At 38.4% G+C, this 23283-nt stretch overlaps 1 protein-coding gene across 1 annotated transcript in view; it reads left to right on the plus strand.

Annotated features, from left to right (window-relative positions):
- The window catches only part of CPED1 (cadherin like and PC-esterase domain containing 1), a 280912-nt gene that overhangs the window by 92147 nt on the left and 165482 nt on the right, over positions 1-23283 (plus strand). Inside the window, exons 5-6 of the mRNA XM_081101752.1 lie at positions 12818-12950; positions 14398-14566. Coding sequence (XP_080957878.1) covers positions 12818-12950; positions 14398-14566 — 302 coding nt within the window. The remainder of the gene's footprint in view (positions 1-12817; positions 12951-14397; positions 14567-23283) is intronic.

Here is a 23283-nt window from a genome sequence, read left to right on the forward strand (position 1 = left end):
ATATAGAATATGGCTCACAGGGGAAAGCAAAACTCAAAACAAAAAACTAGAGTCTCATGCCTATTTTGAAATGTCTAGTCAGAAACTGTGCTCTCATGTGAACTGAAGCTCCTGGGACTGATAGATATTGTGAGTGTTTTAAGCGAGTTGGTAAATAAAAGCCAGGGTTGGGATATCGCAGAAAATGCTGAGTAAAGAGCAACGTTCTCTGAGCCGTCAGCGGTTGTGGCAAGTGGGTGATTAGGTGAGCAGTTTTTTAGCACAGTGCTGAAAACCTGAATTGCAAATCATTTGATGGATAACGGTGGCCATGAACTTCTGTCACTTTTCACTCTGGATCCATGAAATTGAATGAACATTCTTGAGTTCAGCTTTTCTCCTAATGGAAACTTCATGTACTTTTTCTTTAAATCGGACTTTGTTTGGCTGCCAGTGCGCCCACCCCCAACCCTTCCCTCACTGGGAAGAGCCGAAGAGCCGGAGCTGCCAACTTGGGCAACTGGACCTGACCTTCGCCTCAGGGGATTGAGCCAAGTGTGGCAGGGAATTGGGCAAAAAATCGCCCCTTTGAGAGAATGCTTGCTCACTATGTTGTGCTAAGCAAACAGATAAACAAAGTAAAACACCCCCTCTGACACCAAGTCTGATTCCAAAAGCCTTGAGAAGTGTTTTAAAAGCTTAACAGTTTTTTGTTCATTTTGTTTTTTGTTTTTAGGGAAGGCAGGTTGGAGACAAAATGTTATCAATAGGGCAACGAGCCTTTTTCAACACACAGTGACATTTCTGCCAAGTGACATGTACAACCTTCTCCTCTTCGTAATCACCCACCTCTTGCTCAACAAAACACTACCTGTTACGACCCCTCTGCTCGTTGGTCTCTTCTCTCCAACTTATCTATGGAAATTAAAAATCAATTTATCTATGCCTGTCATTCAAACAACATAACAAAGACTTGGTTTCCAAATAAGCATGTATCATTCTTCCTTAGAGGGGAAGGGAGGAAGGAAACCCATACTTTGCTGTTTTATCACTGTTCCCCAATATTTTGTGAAAGTTAGCTTGAATTCTTTCCACTAGTTACGATCCAAGCTTTTTAATTCGGCTTCCATTGGCTGGGTCTCCAGAGTCAAATTGTAGCAGAGACTTCAAGCAGTGAACTCGGGACTTTGAACACCTGAGTGATGCCAGAGCTCATGGGATTTTTTAAGCAATGACTGCACAGCCCTGACTATTTGAAATGACTGGGATGTTATTGGTGCCACAAAATTAGTCTCTCTAAGACATTGCATTGTAAGAAATAGCAAGATGCAAATGACTTGCTATTCATCATCCACCTATTTTAAGGCATTTAAGTAGCAGCTTAGATCTGAAAGTTCAGTCAGGGACATGCAAACAAATGGTGTTGATCGAGATGATGTGCTGGTGTAAGAACTCTGAGGCTGACTCATAGTGTATTATATCTAGAAAAAATAATTCATATATATGGCCTCTTGGCAGTACAGATGGTGGGAGATGTATGAAGAAAATACGAAGAATATCCTTGTAGAAAACAGTCATTTGAATTTAATGTCCTGGCCTAAATTCTACCTGGGAGAAGACACATTAACTTCAAAGTTTAAAATCCAGACAAGAAGTCAAAAATTTAACCACCTAATTAACCTCTTTAAAGACCAAGTGTTCTTTAGCACTTCAGCTATGAAGGCTCCCTCCACTTTGGCTAATTAATTGATTAATTCTTTAGTCATTTACAAGATATAAAATAGGCCAAATGTACCTGATTAATAGGACTGTACCTAGCTAAGGTCAAAAATGGAAACATCATTTCAGAAACTCCTGTCAGATTCGGCCTGCCTTCTGACCTTGCCCTTTGTGTCCTCGTCTGTTAGAGTAGACTCCGTGCTAGAACGCCTCTTAGCCAAGCTCCCACTGACTCCAGTCTGATTGTTGGTTCGTTGAGAAGAAAGAAGATGAGGACAAAATGCTTCTGTAGAAATATGCTTGTTCAGTGTCTTAATGAAAAATCCCTTCTGACGTAGTCCACGTTCCTGAGCTAATTCTGGATATTGGGCTCTTTGCCTCTCATTAGATTTCATTTTGACAATTGGCTCTACTCTCTGCATGTTCTATATTTTTGTCTCACTTTCAGAGTCAGATATTTTGAAAAATCTTGATATTTAAAATATGTACTTGGTTCATATAATGCATTTATTTGTACATAATATTGACATAGAGAAGTAAATTGATAGTAATACCAATTACTATGCTAATTATACCAAAAAAAAAATAGGGTCCATAAAGTGGCCACTAAAAGAGAGATATGCTAATGTATGGTTTTATTTAAAACTAGAGGCCCGATGCATGAAAAATCATGCAAGAGTAGGCCTTCCCTCCCCCAGCTGTCAGCACCAGCTTCCCTCTGGCACCTGGGACCCGGGACCCGGGACCCGGGACCTGGGCTTCATTCCTCTGGCCACCGGCAGCCACCCAGAACCTGGGCTTCCCTCCTCCGGCCACCAGCAAGCATTGGGGCCCGGGCTGGCTTCCCTTGGGCCACCTGCAGGCACCTGAGACCCAGGCTGGCTTCCTTCCGGCCCCGGCTTCGTCAGGAAGGACATCTGGAATGACATCCAGAAGATGTCTGGTCTGATTAGCATATTACCCTTTTATTATTATAGATAGCAGGAATTAAAAAAATAGGGGCAATGACTTTAGTGTTTGTGTCTTACATTTAAATTAGGATTGACTTCAATACACTTGAAAAGAATTTCAAATCACTGTTAAGAGTCCTGCTAATCATTAATTATTCTGATGTAAATTATATCAATAATATGTCATGTTTTACTCCGAAAATGTTCCTGAGAGAAAACTTTAATGTTAATAAAAGGACAAATTTATTTTCATGGTAGGTGGGCTTAGACAGCTATTCTATTATTATATTTGTTGCACTCTATTAATATTTGCTGGAGGTTGTGTTTCAAATTGTTATTAATGGTGCTTATTAATTTATACTGAATTATTAATCTTTGGTTTTGCTGAAGTAGTCAAGCATTCTTTTTCTTTTTTTCCCTTTGGAAAAATTTGGCAAAAAAAAAGGTCAAAGCAAAATTAAGCTGCCATAAAGTAATAAGACAACCTTTCATGCTATTTGGTCATTTCAGTGAAATCATAGGAGCAAGAAAATTGAAGTAGTAGTCTAGACATAGCTTTTATTACCAGAGAAAATGAGCTGAATTCAAGGTTCTTATGTTGTCATGGTCAAAACATAGAGCAGTCCGTGGGGAAAATTGTTTGTGTAGAACTGCATGACTTTGACACGTCCACTGAAAAAGAACAGGAAGGAGAACGCTTATGGCTTTGCATTTGCTGAGTGCTCAATAAGCGTTTGATTGATTGGTGGTGAGTTGGTGGAAACGTTATACAATGATTACCTGTTTAAAGCACACTGCTAAGTCATTGATCTGGTCAATTTTTATGTGTCAAACCATGTTTCCACTTATATTAGGACATGGAATTCATCTCATTTCCTATAATATAAAGTGGAAATTATTATCCGCCCCCCCCCCCCGCCAAAGTACTATATTGAAGTCTATGCTGTTTGTATTTGAGGTTTGATGCACCCTTATATAGTAATAGCATATGAATGATATTCTCAAACTATACATAGTAAACTATTGGTGTCACAGCCACTTAGGTAATAATGTCAGCTCTTGAGGAAGGAATTTTGAATTTTGAGTTCCCTGGCATGAGGCTAGAACTATGTATTAATGGTGCCTTTAAGCCTTTGGTGTATCCATTATTTTCAAAGTTACTCTGGCCAATGCTACTTGCATAAAATGAAAGTAAAAAGTTATTACAGGCTTGATGTGTTTGGAGTATATAGATCCATATTACATCATTGAAGTTCAAGGGAAGGTCTGAAAGAGTCCAGGGAGTTTTGTCTATGTGTCATAAATCTGTTGACTAAGAACTAATTCTGTTTAAATTTGTGTTGGTTGTTTACAAAGAAGTCTTTCCCTGAACAAAACAGAGGAGAACAGACTTAAATGTTGCACTCACTGGGCCAGGCCCAGGCTTACTCCATCCATAGAAACTTAGCTTTAACACAGAAGTCCTTTAAATAAGGGAAACAGAACCAGAAACGAACTGCTTTGCTGAGCTACAGCACTGCTAAATGTTAGTCACTAAAAACAGAGGGTGTCTTTACAGGCCACTTACAGTAAAGATGCTGTGTTTTATTTTGGTCCACACAACATCTGTGCTTACTCCACATACTTTCCGGTTTGTTCTTAAGAGACTGATGCCAAATGTTGGATATTTAAGAATCACATAGAAGAGTGTTTAATAGATTAGCCTTTCTTTGATAAGCAGCAGTGGTAAGAAGCCCTTGGTGCTGAAAAAATTCAAAAGGGGTGATATTTTAATTATACTTTGACGTTCCTAAAGTTGTAAGCAGGTTTTCTAGGCTATAGAAAAAGATTATACTCCACGACTACTACTGGTGGCTATTTAGCACTTTTGATGTTCAGGATATGCCAAGAGCTATGCAAAGCACTTTAAAGGAAATTGGATATTTTGTTCTGTCAGAATCCATATGAGGTAGGTTCTTCTTGTTATTTATTACTGTTACTATTATCCTTATTTTCTAGGTAAAGATACTTAAGGAATTAGTTCATGGTCACATCCATGACAAGAAATCCATTAATAGATGGGAGTTCAAGTTTTAAGAACAAGTGTTATTTGGGATACTATTTGTAAAATAGGTTTGAAGAAAAAATTTATGAGCAATTCTATGCCAATAGGCTGGGCCAGTTAGAACATGTGTCTTTATCGGTTTCACCCACACCTCCTCAGACCCAGGCTCAGTTTGCCTGGTCCACCCTTGGCTGTCTGCTGGAGACCTCTACCTGGGTCCTGTGCTCATGCTGGGCTCCAGGGCCCTTTGGCCTTCGAGAGCTCACCTCGGGGTGCCCATCTCTGCCTCGTCGTGGGAGCTGCCTTGGGTTCATTGCAGCATCCTGCTACGGCTGGAGCGTACTTGGCCGCTCTAACAGACACCACGGGTCATGCCCAGTGGAAACCAACCTTGCCCATGTTACACACATTTCCCAGAATGTGGACAAAAATGTTCACACGCCACTCTAGTAAAACTGCTCTGCACTGGGCTTCCTCATTCTTTTCATGTCAGCCCCCCTTTTCTTGAATACTGTACATCTCTCCTGTTATTTGAGTGAGAAGAAGGAGAAGATTGGCATCAACACTCATTCTTTTCCAAGTACAGCCCAGGGTTTGTGCTGCGCATTCTTCATTTGCCCCTCCAAATGCACCCTCGGCCATCCCCCGGAAAGCTGGCCCGCACAGCCTGCATCAGCAGGGCCCTGGCCCCCTGACTTCCGGCAGGAGGTCAGAGCTCAGATGAAGAGAATTTTGGGTTGTTTTTCCTTGGCTTTTTCCCTGCTGGGCCCTGGCCTAGAGATGCTTGTGCTCCTCTACCTGTCGCCACAGCTTCTGCGTGGTGCCCTCTCCCGCAGCTATGCCTTTTGCCTGGTTCTGCCATCATCCCCCTCTGGACCAGGAGTGGCGAGGGCTTCCATATGCGAGGCATGCAGAGCTTACTGCCTACTGCTGTTTGTCCTTCACTCTTCCCGTGTGTGTTTAATTGTCCCTTCTGTAATGGTCTCTTGGTAAGTGTCTGGGTTAGCAGTCTCTTCAGTTACCCTTTGATTCCGGCATTCATCCATTTTCTCCCAAGGCCCTGACAGAGAGTTATTTCTTGGCTATGACTTCTGTTTATGTACATATTAATATGTATTTGCTATGCATGTAAATTCTGAGGATATATTTGCATAGCTTTTATACCTGCAGGCTAAGGACTATGACTTGCAAATGCCCTCAGGCAAGAAAAACAATGAGTAACTCCACAAATAGTACTTGTTATATTTCTAATCTCAAACCTAATCTATATAAATAAAAGGCTAATATGCAAAGTGTCCCCTCAGGAGTTTGACCAGGAGACTGGGAGTTTGATCACATGCTATGACATGTGCTGACCACCAGGGGGTGGCATGGAGCGAAGAAAGGCCCTGGCAGGCAGCCAGAGGGCCCCAATTGGCCCTGATCACCAGCCAGGCCTCGGCATGCACTGGGCCTCTAGTTGTTAATAATTAAATAAGGCCTTTAGCTTCACTGGAAGTATTTTTGTTGTGTTTTTTTTTTTAACTGTTAAAGATGTTCATCATTATTTCATGATTACAATGATTACAGAAGCTAACACAGAAAATCACTACAGACCTATTAATTTTTTCTTCTCCTTTTTTTAATTGTTGAAAGTATGACAAAATACTTTCAAATAAAGTATTGTTTATTTGTTTGTTTTTTCCCATTGACCCCCTCCACCCTGCACCCACCACTCCCTTCACTGAACTATTGTCTGTGTCCATAGGCTATGGAGATATATATACAAGTTCCCTGGTAAATCACGCCACACACACCCCTGCACCTCCTCCCCCACCCCCCCACCCCCGCCTTCCCTCTGGATTCCTCAGTCTCTTTCATGCTTCTATGTCTCTGGGTCTATTTTTGATCATCAGTTTATGTTGTTCATTAGATTCCACATATGAGTGAGATGATGTGATACTTGTCTTTCTCTGACGGGCTTGTTTTGCTTAGCATAATACTCTCCAGGTCCCTCCATGCTGTCTCAAAGAGTAAGAGATCCTTCTTTTTTATATCTGCATAGCATTCCATTGTATAGATGTACCACAGCTTTTTTATCCATCATCTGCTGATGGGCACTTAGACTGTTTCCAAATCTTAGATATTATAAATCGCACTGCTATGAACATAGGGGTGCATATACTAGTATTCTTTCTGATTGGTGTTTCTGGTTTCTTAGGATATATTCCTAGAAGTGGGATCACTGGGTCAAATAGCAAGTCTGTATTTAATTTTTTGAGGAAACTTGATACTGTTTTGCACAGTGGCTGCACCAGCCTACATTCCCACCAGCAGTGTACTAGGGTTCCCTCTTCTCCACATCCTCACCAACACTTGACGTTTGTTGTTGATGATAGCCATTCTGGCAGGTGTGAGGAGATACCTCCTTGTCATTTTAATTTGCATTTCTCTGAAGATTAGTGACTTTGGGTTTTTCCTATGTCTCTTGGCCTTCTGTATGTCCACTTTGGAGAAGTGTTTATTTAGGTCTTTTGCCCATTTTTAAATTGGATTGTCTTCCTTTTGTTAAGTTGTATGAGTTCCTTATATATTTTGGAAATCATCTCCTTATCAGATGTATCATTGGAAAATGTTCTCTGATGCAGTGGGCTCTCCTTTCATTTTGTTGATGTTTATTTTGATGTGGTCCCACATGTTTATTTTCTCCTTAGTTTCCATTGCCCTAGGACATGTATCGGTAAACATATTGCTACGAGAGATGTCTGAGATTTTGCTGCCTATGGTTTCTTCTAAGATTTTTATGGTTTCACATTTAAGACTTACGTTTAAGTCTTTTATCCACTTTGAGTTTATTGTTGTGTATGGCTTCAGTTGGTGGTCTAGTTTCATTTTTTTTTTTTTTTTGCATGGACCAGTTCAATTTTCCCAACACCAATTATGAAGAGACTGTTTTTACTCCACTGTATGCTCTTGTCTCCTTTGTCAAATATTAGTTGAGCATAATAGCATGGGTTGATCCCTGGGGTCTCTGTTCCATTGGCCTATATGCCTGTTCTTGTGCCAGTACCAGGATGTTTTTATTACAGTGGCTTTGTAGTATAAGTTGATATCTGGTATTGTGATTCCTCCAACTTAGTTCTTCTTTCTCAAGACTAATGTGGCTATTCGGGGTCTTTTTTGGTTCCATATACATTTTTGAAGTGTTCTAGATTTGTGAAATATCCCGTTGGTATTTTAATAGGGATTGCATTGAATCTGTAGATTGCTTTGGGTAGTATGGACATTTTAATGATGTTGATTCTACCAATCCACGAACACAGTATATGCTTCCACTTGTTTATGTCTTCCTTTATCTCTTTTTTCAGTGTCCTATAGTTCTCTAAGTACAGATCTTTTGCCTCCTTGATTAAGTTTATTCCTAAGTATCTTAATTTCTTGGTTGCAGTGGTAAATGGGATTGGTTTTTTTTTTTTTTTTCATTTGTTCCTCTTTCTGAGAGTTCATTATTGGTGTATAAAAATGCCATAGATTTCTGTGTGTTAATTTTGTATCCTGCTGCATTGCCAAACTCATTTATTAAATCTAGTAGTTTTTTGATGGACACTTTAGTGTCTCCTATATACAATATCATGTCATCTGCGAATAATGACAGTTTTACTTCTTCCTTTCCAATTTGGATGCCTTTTATTTCTTCTTCTTGTCTGATCACTATGGCTGGCACTTCCAGTACTATGCTGAATAAGAGTGGTGAGAGCAGACATCCCTGTCTTGCTCCTGTTCTTGGGGAAATGGTTTTAGTTTTTGCCCATTGAGTATGATATACATGACAAGTCTGGCCTATTTGGCCACCATTTTCTCCTTCTCTCCCTCTGGAAGTTTTAAAATAAGAAAATACTGGCTAAGTTTAGCTTCCTAATACTAAATTCAAGACAATATTCAAATATTTGTGAAATATAATTATGTTTTTATTATTTCTTATCTATTAATTATTAGCTTTGGGACAAAATAGTAAATCAAATACAATATAAATTTGGCAGCTAATCTTTTGCAGTGTTTAGTCTTTGTCTGTGACATACATAATTATATGGCACATAGAAAGGAAAAATAAATAACCAAATAAATATTTTAATTCATGTGAATACCATTTTGTTTTAACTGCACTTTGGCTTTCCCCTCAAACCTAGCTCATTGCTAGAATAAGCACTTGCTGAGTACTTGTTTTATATAAGCATTGTGTTTAGTGATGTGGAGCATTTAGAAAATTATTGCAAATTACACGCTGGAGTCTAGAAGACTCCTTGACAAGGTCGTATGCCCATTAAGCACTGGTTGTTAAGAATCAAACTGAAAACCCTGTTGTGTGGTTCTGGTTTAATCTTTCCTTTCATAAAATGTCACCATAGTCAGTAGGCCCTCAGTGCCTGGCCAGCCAGACACTAGAAGGCACAATAAAAGCAGTCTTCAGATGTCCCTAACCTATTGTTTATTCTTATTCTGGGTAAATGGTAAAGTTATAGGCTTCAGAGCTCTTTAAAATAAGCTGAGTAGTCAATAAATAAAAGTTTATATAATATTTCACATCTGTATTTGCTATCCATTCAGTACACATATTATGGGATAGGAAAATTCTAAAGACATGCTAGGCCCATATTTAATTACTTTCTGAAAAATTTTAATAAACATGTGTTAGTGAATTAGAAGGTCATTTGAAGACTGTTTGTATCATAGAAACTCATGGAATTCTTACCATTTGCAACAGCATGGATGAAACTGGAGAGCATTATGCTAAGTGAAATAAGCCAGTCAGAGAAAGATAAATATCACATGATCTCACTCATTTGTGGAATATAATGAACAACATAAACTGATGAACAAAAATAGATCCAGAGACAGAGAAACATCGATCAGACCATCAAACCTCAGAGGGAAGGTAGGGGAGGGTGGGGTAAAGGGTTGAGATCAACCAAAGGACTTGTATGCATGTATATAAGCCTAACCAACGGACACAGACACCAGGGGGTGAGGGCATGAGTGGGGGGAGGGTTGAGGGGGCAATGGGGGGATAAAGACACATATGTAATACTTTAATCAATAAAGAAAAAAAGAACTTTCATTAGTCAGAAGCTAAGATGTGTTTTCAGTGGAAATGTCATATTTTAGTACAGGATATGGTACAATTTCAGGTACAAGCTGTTTTGAAAACATTAATCTTCAAATAAACTGGTATTATCACTGTTATTCCATAAACATGCAAAAGGGAAAGAAAAGAAAAACTCATTTCCCCAATTCTTTCCAAAAACAAAAGCTAGCTTTGGCATTGTTTATAGATTTTAGGCTCTTTGTATATGTCCAAGGGGGAAGGGGGTATTCAGACAAGTGGATTGGACTGGTCTCTTGAGAGAGCCCTTGATAGATGTGCCAAATGAGAGATATAAGGAATGATGACTGCTGGCAAACCTTTGTCGCAGTGAAATAAGAACCTAGGGTATTTAAAGTTTCCATAACTATTTATAAAAGCCCCATAAAGTGCAGTTACAGCTTTTTAAAGGTCTTAATAAAGTGTATTTTTAATTTTTGGCTGTAATCAAGGGAAATGGGAATGCTTTTAGATGTAAGGTGACATGTAATTAGATTTTTATTTGCTTGTTTGTTTAGAATCATTAAAAGTAACTTCCCAACCTGGAATAATATAATGGCAATCACACAAAGGGTAAAAATTACTTTAATCAAGATTCAGTTCCATTGTTCAACCACAGTTTTAATGGCTGTGTTGCTGCTGTGGAAATCTGAAATATTCTTTGCAATTCTTATATAGGATTCCTTTAATTATATGGCATAGAGTCCTCTAGTTGAACTAAAAAAAAAGGACATAAAATTGCTTACTGTTTTGACATATTTGCTTACTATTTCCTCAAAATTATTGAGCTACTACCTCAATGAAAGACTTAATATGTCTTTGAGATCAGTGCTGCCTGAGCTTCTGATCAGTGCTTTGCTTCTTGGCAGCAAATGTAAAGGGAGATCAGAGTAAATTACACTGTTCTCTTATTATACCAATAAATTAGTGTTCTGGGAGAGACAAAATTTTTCCTAGTAATAAATTCTTAAAACAATGACTATTTAGTGGGGAAAAAAAGAACATGTATCTTCTTCCTGCAAATTTAATCTAAAAAATTAAGTCTAGTCACACACACACACACACACACACACACACACACACACTTTCTTACTAAAAATCTAAAGGATTATATAAACACTTCAACTCTTTTTAAGTCTGATTCCTAAGAAGGAAATTACCTTAATGACTCTTCATTTGTCACCTCCAGAAACAAGCAAGTTGGGTATTTCTTTTATTAAGATGTGTTAGAACATCATTAATAGGACAGCCTTCTAAATAGGCTATCAGCTTTGAGAAAGATCACACTGTACTAAGTAATGAGATAAGAGAATACATTGAACAGCTTGACTTCTGCTGACTTTTACTTAAGAGTGTGAAGTGTTTTAAATTAGATTATGTTAGTATTGATGAAACATGCACAGGGGGGAAATAATTTAAAGGCTTTGTTCCATTTTGAGAGCTAGATAAATGGCATAATTTAAAAATAAAGCCCTGTGACCCAGCAGTAAGGTAACAACTCTCATGTGCTGTTGAAGACAGTGGGAATTGGGGCAACCTTTTTGGAAGCCAATTTAGAAATGTCTATCGCATTTACAATGCATTTACCTATTGACCTGGCGATTATGCATGCAGATTAGAATTGCCCCTAGGTAAACTTGTAAAAGTATACCAAAACAGAGGTATAACAGCATTCATTGCAGTATTGTTGGAATAGTAAAGGAGGAATGTTACAAAAATAATCTACATATACAACAAAAAAGGGGATGGTTAAATTAAATGTATATTCATTTAATGGAACACTTTAAGTCAATAAGAAGTATAAGTTGATTCTGTGTATGCTGATACGGAAAGGACTCCAGGATGGATTAGTAGGTAAATAAGCCAGACAGACCATTGTCATGTCTCTTTTGGATAACTTAAAAAGCAGAAATAAAGATGTGCCTTGACTTCAGATGAGGTTAGTTCACCATAAACCCATCATAAGTTGAATATGCATTTAATACATCTAATCTACTGAACATCATAGCTTAGCCTAGTCTACTTTAAATGTGCTCAGAACACTTACATTAGCCTATAGCTGGGCAAAACCATCTAACAATGAATCCACTGTAGAGTATCGGTTGTTCAGAGTATAGTGATGGTGGCGCTGACTCGGAGCTGCAGGTCGCTGCCACTGGCCAGCATCATGAGAAAGTATTGTATGTACCACATATCTCTAACCCAGGAAACCATCAACATTCAGAATTTGAGGTATGGTTTCTACTGAATACATATTGCCTTTGTACCGTAGTAAAGGTGAAAAATTGTAAGTCAGGGACCATCTGCGTCTACATACATAGATAAGTGTCAATACATTGATATTTATGTCAATGTACATATTGAAGAATCATGTGCATCTTACTGATTTTCTGCTTATCTGGATGGTAAAGTGAATATGTAAGCTTTGGCTTTGGCTTAAAGGAGAGAGGTTCTGGCTGGGGTGGATTGCTGGATGCTTTTCCTTTCCATTTGATAGCTTTCTGTACAATTTGATTTTTTAAAATTATATACATCTATTTTTTAAAGATATCGATATGAGTGTTTTGAAGTAAGTTACTGCTATTGGTCTTTACTTTTATATAAAGCAAAAAACCCAGTAAATAATACTTTACAAAATAATAAAGCACTGTTGTCAGGCCATGAAGCATGACAAACTCTAGCACACAAAGGATGGTATTGTCAGGGAATCACCTCGAGTTGTCTGTGTCATATTCTCATTGCAAACAAAGTCAGCTCCCTCGGGTACCTTCTCACACAGCCTCTCTCATCCGGGTGGCAGGTAGGGCTACTTGGTCAGGACAGCGGGAGACAGCATATCTACCTCCCCCTCTGCACAAGAAAATTTGAAACCAGGCATTGCACTTGTCTTCCTAGTCTGTGGAAGGAGAACATTCTACGTAAGAAAGGTAGTTTAACACAGACTCTATGATGGAAGCCATTCTGAAAGGGAGCAATAGAATGACTGGCTCTTTTGAATCTTTTTAGAACTGCAACTTCCGGTGAGCCCCTCTGTGTGTTTGGACCAGAGCACACAATTCAAGCTGAGCTCTTGGAGTCACCTTTTAAAAACCGTGAAGCCGCCTATGTGGAAGCCATGGGCCTGGAGACGTGAGCAACTGTAAGCTAATCATTCGAGGTGTTATAGCCAATGTACATTTTTAGGACACCGCTAGCAAGAGAAAAGCACTGAACGGATCTAGGGGGTTTTGTATGTTTGAATTATTAGGTCTGTTACATAATTTTTTGGTTATCTCTTTTTTAAAAACAATATATTTTTATTGATTTCAGAGGGTAAGAGAGAGGGAGAGAGAGAGACAGAAACATCAATGATGAGAGAGAATCATTGATAGGCTGCCTCCTGCACACCTTCTACTGGGGATCAAGACGGAGGCCTGGGTATGTGCCCTGACCTGGAATTGAACTGTGACCTCCCAGTTCATAGGTCAATGCTCAACCACTGAGCAACACTAGCCAGTAAAAGAATGCCAATTCAAACCTCTCCTGCCACAGGATAAACATTTGAGTAAACAGAACTCTTACTTAGAAAGTTACATTAATGTAAGTTGAATTTAGAAGCTTGAAAATATGAAACTATAAACTTTTAACTTCCATTTTATGCTCAAATGACATTGCCTTAGTCTGTGAGTATTGCTGAATGAAATTTTTTCCTAGTTATTTTTTATGGCTTTCAGGATCTAAGAAAGCAACTTGGAGTGCCATATTACTTCTAGAAAAATGATTTGTAAAGTAGATAAATTAAGAGATTTTAATTATCTTAACTACAACACAAAATAGTTTTCCCTGTCTAGTTTTATAATTATTAAGTAGTATTTCCAAAGTTAATAGTATTCATTGAAGAATCATATTCATCTTTTGCTTAGATAGTTTAAATATAGAAACATGGTAGAGAAAAGCAAGTAGTTATACCTTTTGGTACCATTTATGATGAAAGTACAGTTATTCATAATAAAATATTAAACTAGTGTTATTTTTCCTTTTAGACTAAACTATTTTCCTGATGTTTCATCCCTTAACTCTTAAATATTTGTGGTGAGGGTTATTAGGTAGAAACAAACTAGTGGGGAAAGGATTTTGGCATATTTTTGGTGAGCTGTCCACTATTGAGAAATTTAACATCTTTTCTTGTTGAGGAAAAAATAAAGCAAAGGCAGGTAAGAGCAGAGCCAGAACATTTCAGAGGGCTCACTGTTCCTAATCTGTAACTTGTACCACTTTTGCTACTATGCTTCCATATGTGACTAATTTAAATTTTTTAAATCTTTAAACCTTATTTTAGGTACTGTTTTCATACCAGTCTTACTTTTAAAAAATATTTTATTAACTCTGCCTGAGTGGAGAACTCTTATTAATTTGATCCCTTTTCTCTGCACCTGTATATCCCCTGGGAGTGATGCTAATAAATAGTAAAAATGTTTGAGGAAACCCACACACCGAAAGCTGGGGTCCAACAAAGGAGAGATGAGTGTACGAAGCCTTGTGATGATTTACAAATGCCAGCCTCACGCTGCACTGTGGGATTTTAACTGCGTTGCTTTATTTTTTAGGGATCAAACAACAGTCCTCGCTCCACAGGAGGCCATATTTAGAGCCGAAGATCTATCTGTGATTCTTAAAGCGTACGTGTTGGTGACATCCTTAACCCCTTTGCGTGCGTTCATTCATTCGACTGGCATGGTTTGGAATCCCCCTAAGAGAAAACGCTTCACTGTCAAGGTAACATTTCCATCAAAGCTGTTATTTCACAGGAAGTGTACTGAGGAGAAGTACAGGGAGTCGGGCTGCCTTTCTCCAGTCTTTGTGATTATCAAATCCCACCGGACAAAAATTGCAGCGACTTATTGCTGCAAGCAGAGCATTTCCCTTAATAGGTGTAGGTTCAAAAATCATCTGGACGAAGCTGAATTCACTAGGGATCACAGACGCTACGTCTTTGCTTTCTCAGTTCATCACTTTAGTTCAGGTTTTTGACCTGTTACCAAGCTTGTAGTCAGTCTTCTTGACTTCCCATTGTTCAAGACGAATCGAGTCAGTGTAATTTTGTCTGTATGGTCTTGCTTCACTCTTCGAAAGCAAAATGCCTATTTCATTACAACGGTAAATATGGAATATTTGCTGAGTGAAAAAAGGAAGCTCTCCAGTGTCCCTAACGTAGCTCCTAAAGTAGCAGTAAACCAGGACGTAAAGGGTGATGAGAAAGTTTTCAGGGAAGAACTTAATAATAACCCCAAGAAGCTGGGTTATAAAAGGTAACGCAGGTTAACTCAGTTGAAAAAAAAAGGTCTAGTGACAACATGGTTGATAGATGTTAAGGCATTTCCGATTCTACAGAAATAATTGTTCAGAGGACAGATACGAGGTGATTTCTCCGGTCAGAATTCCATCCCCTAAACTCTTAGGAAGAAAAACCCTGGGAAGGGGCACTTCCCTCCATTAAAACCCATCAAATTTGGGTTGGAGAGGGAAGAGGGTGGATTCAGGATGGTAGTCTCATAGGTCTCCTCCTCAGCTCCTCACCTGAGCAGGTGGCCTTATTCTTAACAGGGAAGGAGCAGGCAGGGGGTTCCCAGAGGATCATGGGGAGAGGCAGGAGGAAAACAAATATCCTTTCCCCCAAATTGGAGTTGTCCCTGCCCACGGCCACCACTGGCTGGACCAGCTCAAAGCAGCTCGCAGACGCCCTTTCTCTCAGGTTTCTATGATTTGTCCTTTTGTTGAATTCATGCTCCCGGCTCATTTCACCTATGCTCGGTCACCATCCTGATAAAAACCCTGAAGGTTCTAGGTACTCCAAGTAGTTTAAGTTTTTTCTTTCTTTTTTATGTAAACACCTACTTCCCCAACCACAGTAGCAATGCACTGGCTGAAATGATATGCATTGTTTGGTGATAGTTTTTATGGATTTCCTGGGGTTAAATTAAAAGAAAAGAAAGCTCTCTGTGATTGGATTTCTTTATATTTTCTTCCTTTTTTGAATAACATTTTTTATTTTTCAATTAGAGTTGAGGTACAATATAGTTTCAGGTGTACAACCCAATGATTGGACATTTATATAGCTTACAAAGTGATCATCTCGATAAATCTAGTGCCATCTAACACCATACATAGTTATTATAATACTAGAGGCCTGTTGCACAAAGAGATTCATGCAATAGGCCTTCCCTTCTCCTGGCTGTGGGCACCAGTTTTCCTCTGGCACCTGGGACCCAGGCCTTCGCTCTGGCTGGAGCCGACTTCCATCTTCCGTCTTCTCTGCTCCGGCTGACCTTCAGTCTTTGTTCCACCACTTGGAGCCTCCGTATGCAAATTAACTGCCATCTTTGTTTGTGGTTAATTTGCATATTGTGCTGATTAGCCAATGGGAGGCGTAGTGAAGGTACGGTCAATTACCCTGTTTGTCTATTATTAGATAGGATTACTGACTATATTTCCTATGCTGTACTTTACATCCCAATGACTATTCTGTACCTGCTAATTTGTACTTAATTTTTTTAAAAAAATTCTTATTGTTTAAAGTATTACATATGTCCCCTTTATCTCTCACTGTCCTCTCCCAGCCCACCCCCGCCCCCATCCCAGGCCTTCACCCCCCTATTGTCTGTGTCCATTGGTTATACTTATATGCATACAAGTTCTTTGGTTGATCTATTACACCACCCTTCCACCCCGACCCCCATCATCCCCTGCCTTCCCTCTGAGGTTTGATGGTCTGTTCAATGTTTTTATGTCTCTGGATCTATTTTCGTTCATCAGTTTATGTTGTTGATTTCTTTATATTTTCATACTCTATTCACTATTTAGTTTTTATTCGTCTCTTGTGCCTGTGGGACAGACGCAACCTGCAGGTGTAGTACAGCAAGCACGTGGTTCTCTTCATTTCCACCCCCTTCTTTGGGATTTGTCTTTTCAAGATCTTGCTTAATTCCTCTGGGAAACACTGTTACCTGCTCTCAAAGGAAGGTAGTGTGGCTTTCTGGGCTAATGTGCCAGAGAGTGATTCTTCCTTATGAGGTCAAAGTTATATGTAATGCTACAGATAGATTTCAGAAAACAAGGGGATATTTATTATCCTTCAACTGAAGTACATATTGATTCAGCTAAAACAAATAGATTATGCTTATCTGTTAAGTCAGTACTGTCCCCCACAACGTTGCTCCCTCTTGATATTTTTAAATGTGTAAAAAATACCCAGAAATGGTTCTCAATGCTAATGTGGAAGACAGAACCCAAACCCACTTTAAAGACTAGTCATGTGACATTCAAGTGTTATTAAACACTGCTCTTGTAATTCCACAGGACATAAAGTGTATGTATGTACAGGCATGTGTACTGAGTCCTGAATTCAAAGGTGAAATTACTTAGTTAAATTAGTGGTGATTTATGTACTATGCAGTGAGGCAAGCCCACTAAACTGGTTATCTGTGGCCATTTATAGACTATTCTGGCAGCTAACAGAGGTATGACAGGAATAACAGATATAACTATGAGCTCACTTATTTCCAATTAGGTCTGCTTCTAGATATTTTATTTGCTAAAGCTTTGGAGAGAACTGAAAATATAAAGAAAAGCAAATTTGAGAAATAATGGACAGCAGAAATGTGTAAACTATATTTGTAAACTAAATTTTTCTAAAATCCCCTTCTATAAAATAAAAATAATTTAAAATTTAAGTGTTAGCTGTTTCCAAAGGATTTCAAATTCAAAAGGGGGAGGAAGATTGGAAAAAATAAATAAAATGAATAGCAAATGAAACATTTGCTTAGTATGTCATTTGAGCCAAAGTTTTTAGATATTGTACTCAAAAAAAAAATTTTCCTCCATGAAGTTCTCAATTCAATTAGAAAACACTCCAGTTGTACTAGTATCTATGAATTTACAACACTTTCGTAACCATTCTAACTATAACTCTTGGTCAAATGCATCCATGGCTGTCCTTATACACAGATCACATAGATTAACTGCAAGAAATGTCATAAATTAAAATTTGGTTCTTAGAGTAGAAAGTCACAAGTCATCCCTTCATCCTTTGTAAAGTTATCCAGTAGAGAGGAAACTCTCATATGTGCAACTAGTGTTTGACTTCTGAAGATTCTTTATATCTGTGGTCATACCTGTGATCATAGCTGACTGCTTTGATGAAAATCTGTTGCTGGAGTGATTTGTGATTTGTGACAGGAAGATCTATGAAAAGCCTTATTTTATCTCGTTGAGACATAAATGAATTCATCGTTTGATCAACTATCCCACATTGAAAGATGTTCATTTGTTGATATTCAGGATTCAAAAGTTTCATGAAGATGAGTCCTTGAATGCAACCCGTGCTGAATAAATGTGTCTTGGATTGAATTCAATTGAGGATCATTTTAAAAATTTTACATGTGTGAAGAACTTGCCCAAGTCTATTTAATCCCTGTCTAACTCAGCCCCTGTATTTCAAAACGATCTTCCAGCGTCTTTTCAGAAAAGTAAACGCGTTAGACAGATGTCATAACAGGAACGTCTTGGCATGGCCACTTTGACAGAAAGGGGAAAACATGAGACATTGCAGCCTTTTCTCAGGGTGGTTTCTGAGAGCGTCATCTCCATTGGAAACCCAAGTTAAAGCAGGCTCCTGCCCAGCCGGGGGCTGTAAGTCTTCCCCCACTGCATCGGCCTTGGGGGGACCATTCTTCCATGTCCGGGGCCTGGAGTTTCTCTCATATCGATGCGATCAGCCAATGTGCACAGAGGAGAGAGAGGCCCTTGGCACAGCAGGGGATGTTATTTACAACGACCCTTTTTAAAGAATGCGTATGTCTCTTTCTGGGTTTTGGAAACATGACATGTGGCAGGGATGAAGTTAGCCTCGCTGGTCGTCAGTATTCCTGCAGTGTCTTTCATAATGTCGGGTGAGATCGCTCATGTATTCCCAGGGTAAACGTGAGTGATGTCTTTGGAAGCCAGTATAAAGTTACAGTGTGTTTTTCAACTTTAGGACGCGTTCTTCTCTCCATCTTCATTTTACATCTAAAACTGCAGGCTGCGGGGCAGACCTTGTAAAAGCCTTTTTCCCTGAGCAGCTGGCCCTTCTGCAGGCCAGGGAGATTTATATCAGATGCAGAAAGAATGGGAAGAAAAGCTTGCACCTGGGCGTTTGTAAAATGAGTTGATGTGTTACTTAATCTACTTTTGCTTGGAATAAATTTAAAAATTGCATGAGGGTGTTCATTTTAAAGCATGATTCTATATATGTAGAAATTATAATCAGCATAAAATTAAATAAATAAGCGTGTGACTAAACCTGACTTAGAGTGAAAATCAAAATAATAACTGCTAGATAACTGTTATCTCATTGGCCCACATTGGCTTTAAATATTATTTCAGATATCTATTTGGTCTATAAAAAGAATAATTGTTTTGCAAATGCATATGATTTTACAGTATATAACATTAATGCAAAATAATTTTATACTGTTGATAGCATCTTTGTCTCTTGTTTTGAAAAATTTTATTTATTCGTTCATTCATTTTATTCATTCCCAACTTTGCTCCATAAAAGGTTTGTCAAGTAATTTTGGGCATTTATCAGTTTCTAAATACTGAACCTCAATTCGTATCCTAAATAAGAAGAAAATTATGCATTAACTGAGGTCATGTTTATTTGATCAAAATGATCATTTAAATGCATGATCCTAATTTTCAGAACAACAGGCAACATGTTTAAATCCCCAGAGCCTCAGAGAGTGCCTGGAACATGCCTGACACCCACAAAATGACACCCAGTGCATCATGTCTATCATGATCATTTTTATTAAAGTTCCCTCACTAATTGTAACATACTGAAAACTTTCATCTTGGAAAAATGTGATTTAAGAGTAGGTTCTGTAACAAAAGATGTAAATTCAAACATATCTCTTCTGAATTAATGTAGTAATCTGATAAATATATGAAAATATAATGAACTGAAATGTATGCTATCTATCTATATATATATATATATATATATATATATATATATATGTAATGTGTTACAGTGACAACATAAGGTAAAACAACGCTAATGAATATATTTGCTGATTATTATTTCCTTTAGTACTAGAAAAGTGATGGGCAATTATTAATTATATATCCAGAAAAATAGAAGTTAGCTAATATGCAAGGATTTCAGAAAGTGTAAAATCAGGAGAGGTAAGTGAATTCCTTCAGAATGTTCTAAAGATGGGAAAGGGAATTCCTCGGTGGCATCTTGGATGTTAGGATGTGTATTTCTCTAGTCCTTTGCTCCCCCCTTCACTTGTCTTATTCAAAGCTCCCTTCTTCATGGATTCATCTAGGGCAGTGGTTCTCAACCTTCTGGCCCTTTAAATACAGTTCCTCATGTTGTGACCCAACCATAAAATTATTTTCGTTGCTACTTCATAACTGTAATGTTGCTACTGTTATGAATCGTAATGTAAATATCTGATATGCAGGATGGTCTTAGGCGACCCCTGTGAAAGGGTCGTTCGACCGCCAAAGGGGTCGCGACCCACAGGTTGAGAACCGCTGATCTAGGGAATACCTGTGTGGGATGAGGAAGGGGTGCAGTTGAGGACTTGGCAAGAGCAAGTGTTTCTTTCCCAAACGGGAGCCTAGAAGTCCATGGCCTGTGGACGTCACAGAAACTCTTATAAATTAGTCTATGCCGGCTTTTCCTCTCTCTGCCATTGTCCGGCACAGGAGTGTCACTCTGACTTCCATTACACGTCAACACAAGTTTATAAAATATACAAATTTTGAGAGTAAAACATGACATGGAAAAAAAGGTAAATAAGTAATGTTTCAAATGCCTTAAATGTTCTCAGAGAGCAGCACCATCTTGATTTTTGAGTGTCTCGTTATTTCTTTAATAGGTGAACTTGCTAAGAAAGAAAGATGTTCAATAGATGAACTTGCTAAGCCAGAATGATGTTCAAGGAGAGAGCAGCTATCATCCCTTCCTTCCCTACTCTCCATACAATAAAGAATCATTAAGATGGAGCTTTGGCTAATGGAACCATGAATCAAGGCAAACACCCCCTGCAAACGTCCTGAATTTCTCCACTCCTGTGCAGGCGCCTAGAGAGTTATTGAATTTAATTTTATGAATCTCGATTCCTGGGTTTCGACAACAGGGCTCACCAGAGTTCTCCATCACTAGTAATGGAAAATATCTTCTGAGGTCAGGAAAAGATGTTGGGAGGAAAATATCAGATAAAGTCAGCAAAGAATCTGGAGAACAAAAAAGAAGAAAAATGTATTTGCCTAAATATGTTTAAAATCCTTGAATGAAGAGATTATGTTTATTTTTTTTTTTTATTTAAAAGGGAAACAAACCTTCAGCACCTGACCCAATACCTAGTACTCAGCAGATGAGGTGGGGGCTGGGGTGGAGGTGTCTTGGAATAGAGACTCCACTCATCAAATTGCTGACAAGAATAATTAGTAATAAAAACAACCCCTTTACAAAGTGGTATGTGGATGCAAAGTAGTAACAGTGAAGACAATGGCAGGAATGTCTCAAAAAATTTACTACTTTAATGTTTAAGTTTATTAAAAATATACGTACCCAGTGGAGAAGACAAATGATATTTACATATTTTTCTTCAGCTCTAGAAACAAATCAATTCTCCACCAGTCGTTTTAAAGTTTATATTTGTCATTTTAAACAGTTCTTCTTTATTCTTTGAGATCTATTCAAAGGCTGTGACAAATTCTAAGTATAAGATATCCCCAAGTGTGCCAACTAGATAAAATTGATTTGTCTGCCTAAAGAAGACAGACTTTTGCTCCTTTCAGGAGAAAATCTGACTTGCATTTGTCTTAAGTGATTTATGCATTGCAAGTTTAAAATGAAATACAGGCTTTTCCCTCCCATATAGTAAAAGGTGTTTTCAAATTTGAAAGAAACAGCAGTTTTTTTTGTCACCCAGGAAACCTACATAGCGATGAGGTAAAGCAAAATAAAAATGCTGTATTGCCCCCAAGTGGTCTTTTTGGATATTGCACCAATAGCCTGAACTATCCAGCAGTGAAAGGAAAACAGGCAAAAATGCTTAAACAGAGCTTTGAACGTTTTCTTTCACTGGATTATACATATTTATTTTGTAAATGGTTCTTGATTATCTGCGTTTGTGGTAGGAAGGTTCTATTGCTAAGTAGAGGCTCTGAATGGTGATAAATCTCCAGTGCAATTTAAATGGCATAGGCCACAAAATTATTCAAAATGTTTTCAGCATTTGTCAGTCATTTGACATTGTTTTTCCATTTAAAACAATTTTGTGATACATTAGGTTTCTTTAATTAATGTGAACTAGCACTAACATTTTAGACTTAGCATCTGAAAATGCATTGCTTTTATCTGTCATCTTTTGAATGTACTTCTATTTGATTTCAACCAGAACCTCAGAGTGGCTATTAAACTCGAATTCCTTTGAATTATGGAAGTAGCCAAATATTGTGATGTGGAACTGAAAATCTGTCTTTCATTTCTCTGAGTGCTACTGAGGTAGACAAAGATGGGTTGTTTCTCATTATTGTTGCGTTCTACACCTACTGTAATATACGGGCAGGTTTCATTGCTTTGGTTAATTCTCTCTCTGTGGGGCATAATGCCATCCCTATAAGGCAGTCATTCTCTGACTCCCTCGCTTACTGAAGTGGAGCACCCCAACACCCACCACTCCACCCGCTTTGTCTCATAACAGCTTGTCCTCTCACCTCCACTGCCAGACTTATGAAGCCAGTTTTTCAAAGCTCTATGAAGCAGATCTTTAACATTCAGAGAAAGGGAATGAAAACAGGAGAGGAAATGCAGGTCTCCCTGCATTTATACAGGGGTGGGGAAAAGTAGGTTTGCAGTTTCCATATGGAAAATAATACAATATTTGCCCTAGCTGGTTTGGCTCCATGGATAGAGCGTCAGCCTGTCGACTAAAGGGCCCGGGGTTCAAGTCTAGTCAAGGGCACATGCCTGGGTTGCAGGCTCGATCCCCAGTAGGTGGCGTGCAGGAGGCAGCCAATCAATGATTCATTCTCAACATTGATGTTTCTATCTCTCTCTCCCTCTCCCTTCCTCTCTGAAATCAATAAAAAATATATTGTTTTTAAAAAAATAATACAATAATTAATGAATAATAGCAGGATTAAACTCTGTGTTTCACAGACTCACAACTGCAAACTTACCCAGCCCTGCATATACCCAAATATTATGTGGCTCCCCCTTTAAATCAGCTTCTCTATGTCTAGTGTCTAGACACAGCCTTCTTTTCAGTTTTAAAGAAGTGCTGTACCAAAATGATTTCCACTGGAAATTTTATTTCCATTTGAAAAGTATGAGATTTCCCCATGGGCTTGATTACCCAAATCATCTACATAAATAATATATATTCAAGTCACAGAAGGTAAAATCAAGCTCAGACATCACAGAAGAAAAA

This window comes from Myotis nattereri (assembly GCF_964212035.1).
Source record: "Myotis nattereri genome assembly, chromosome: 11".
Taxonomy (NCBI): Eukaryota; Metazoa; Chordata; class Mammalia; order Chiroptera; family Vespertilionidae; genus Myotis; species Myotis nattereri.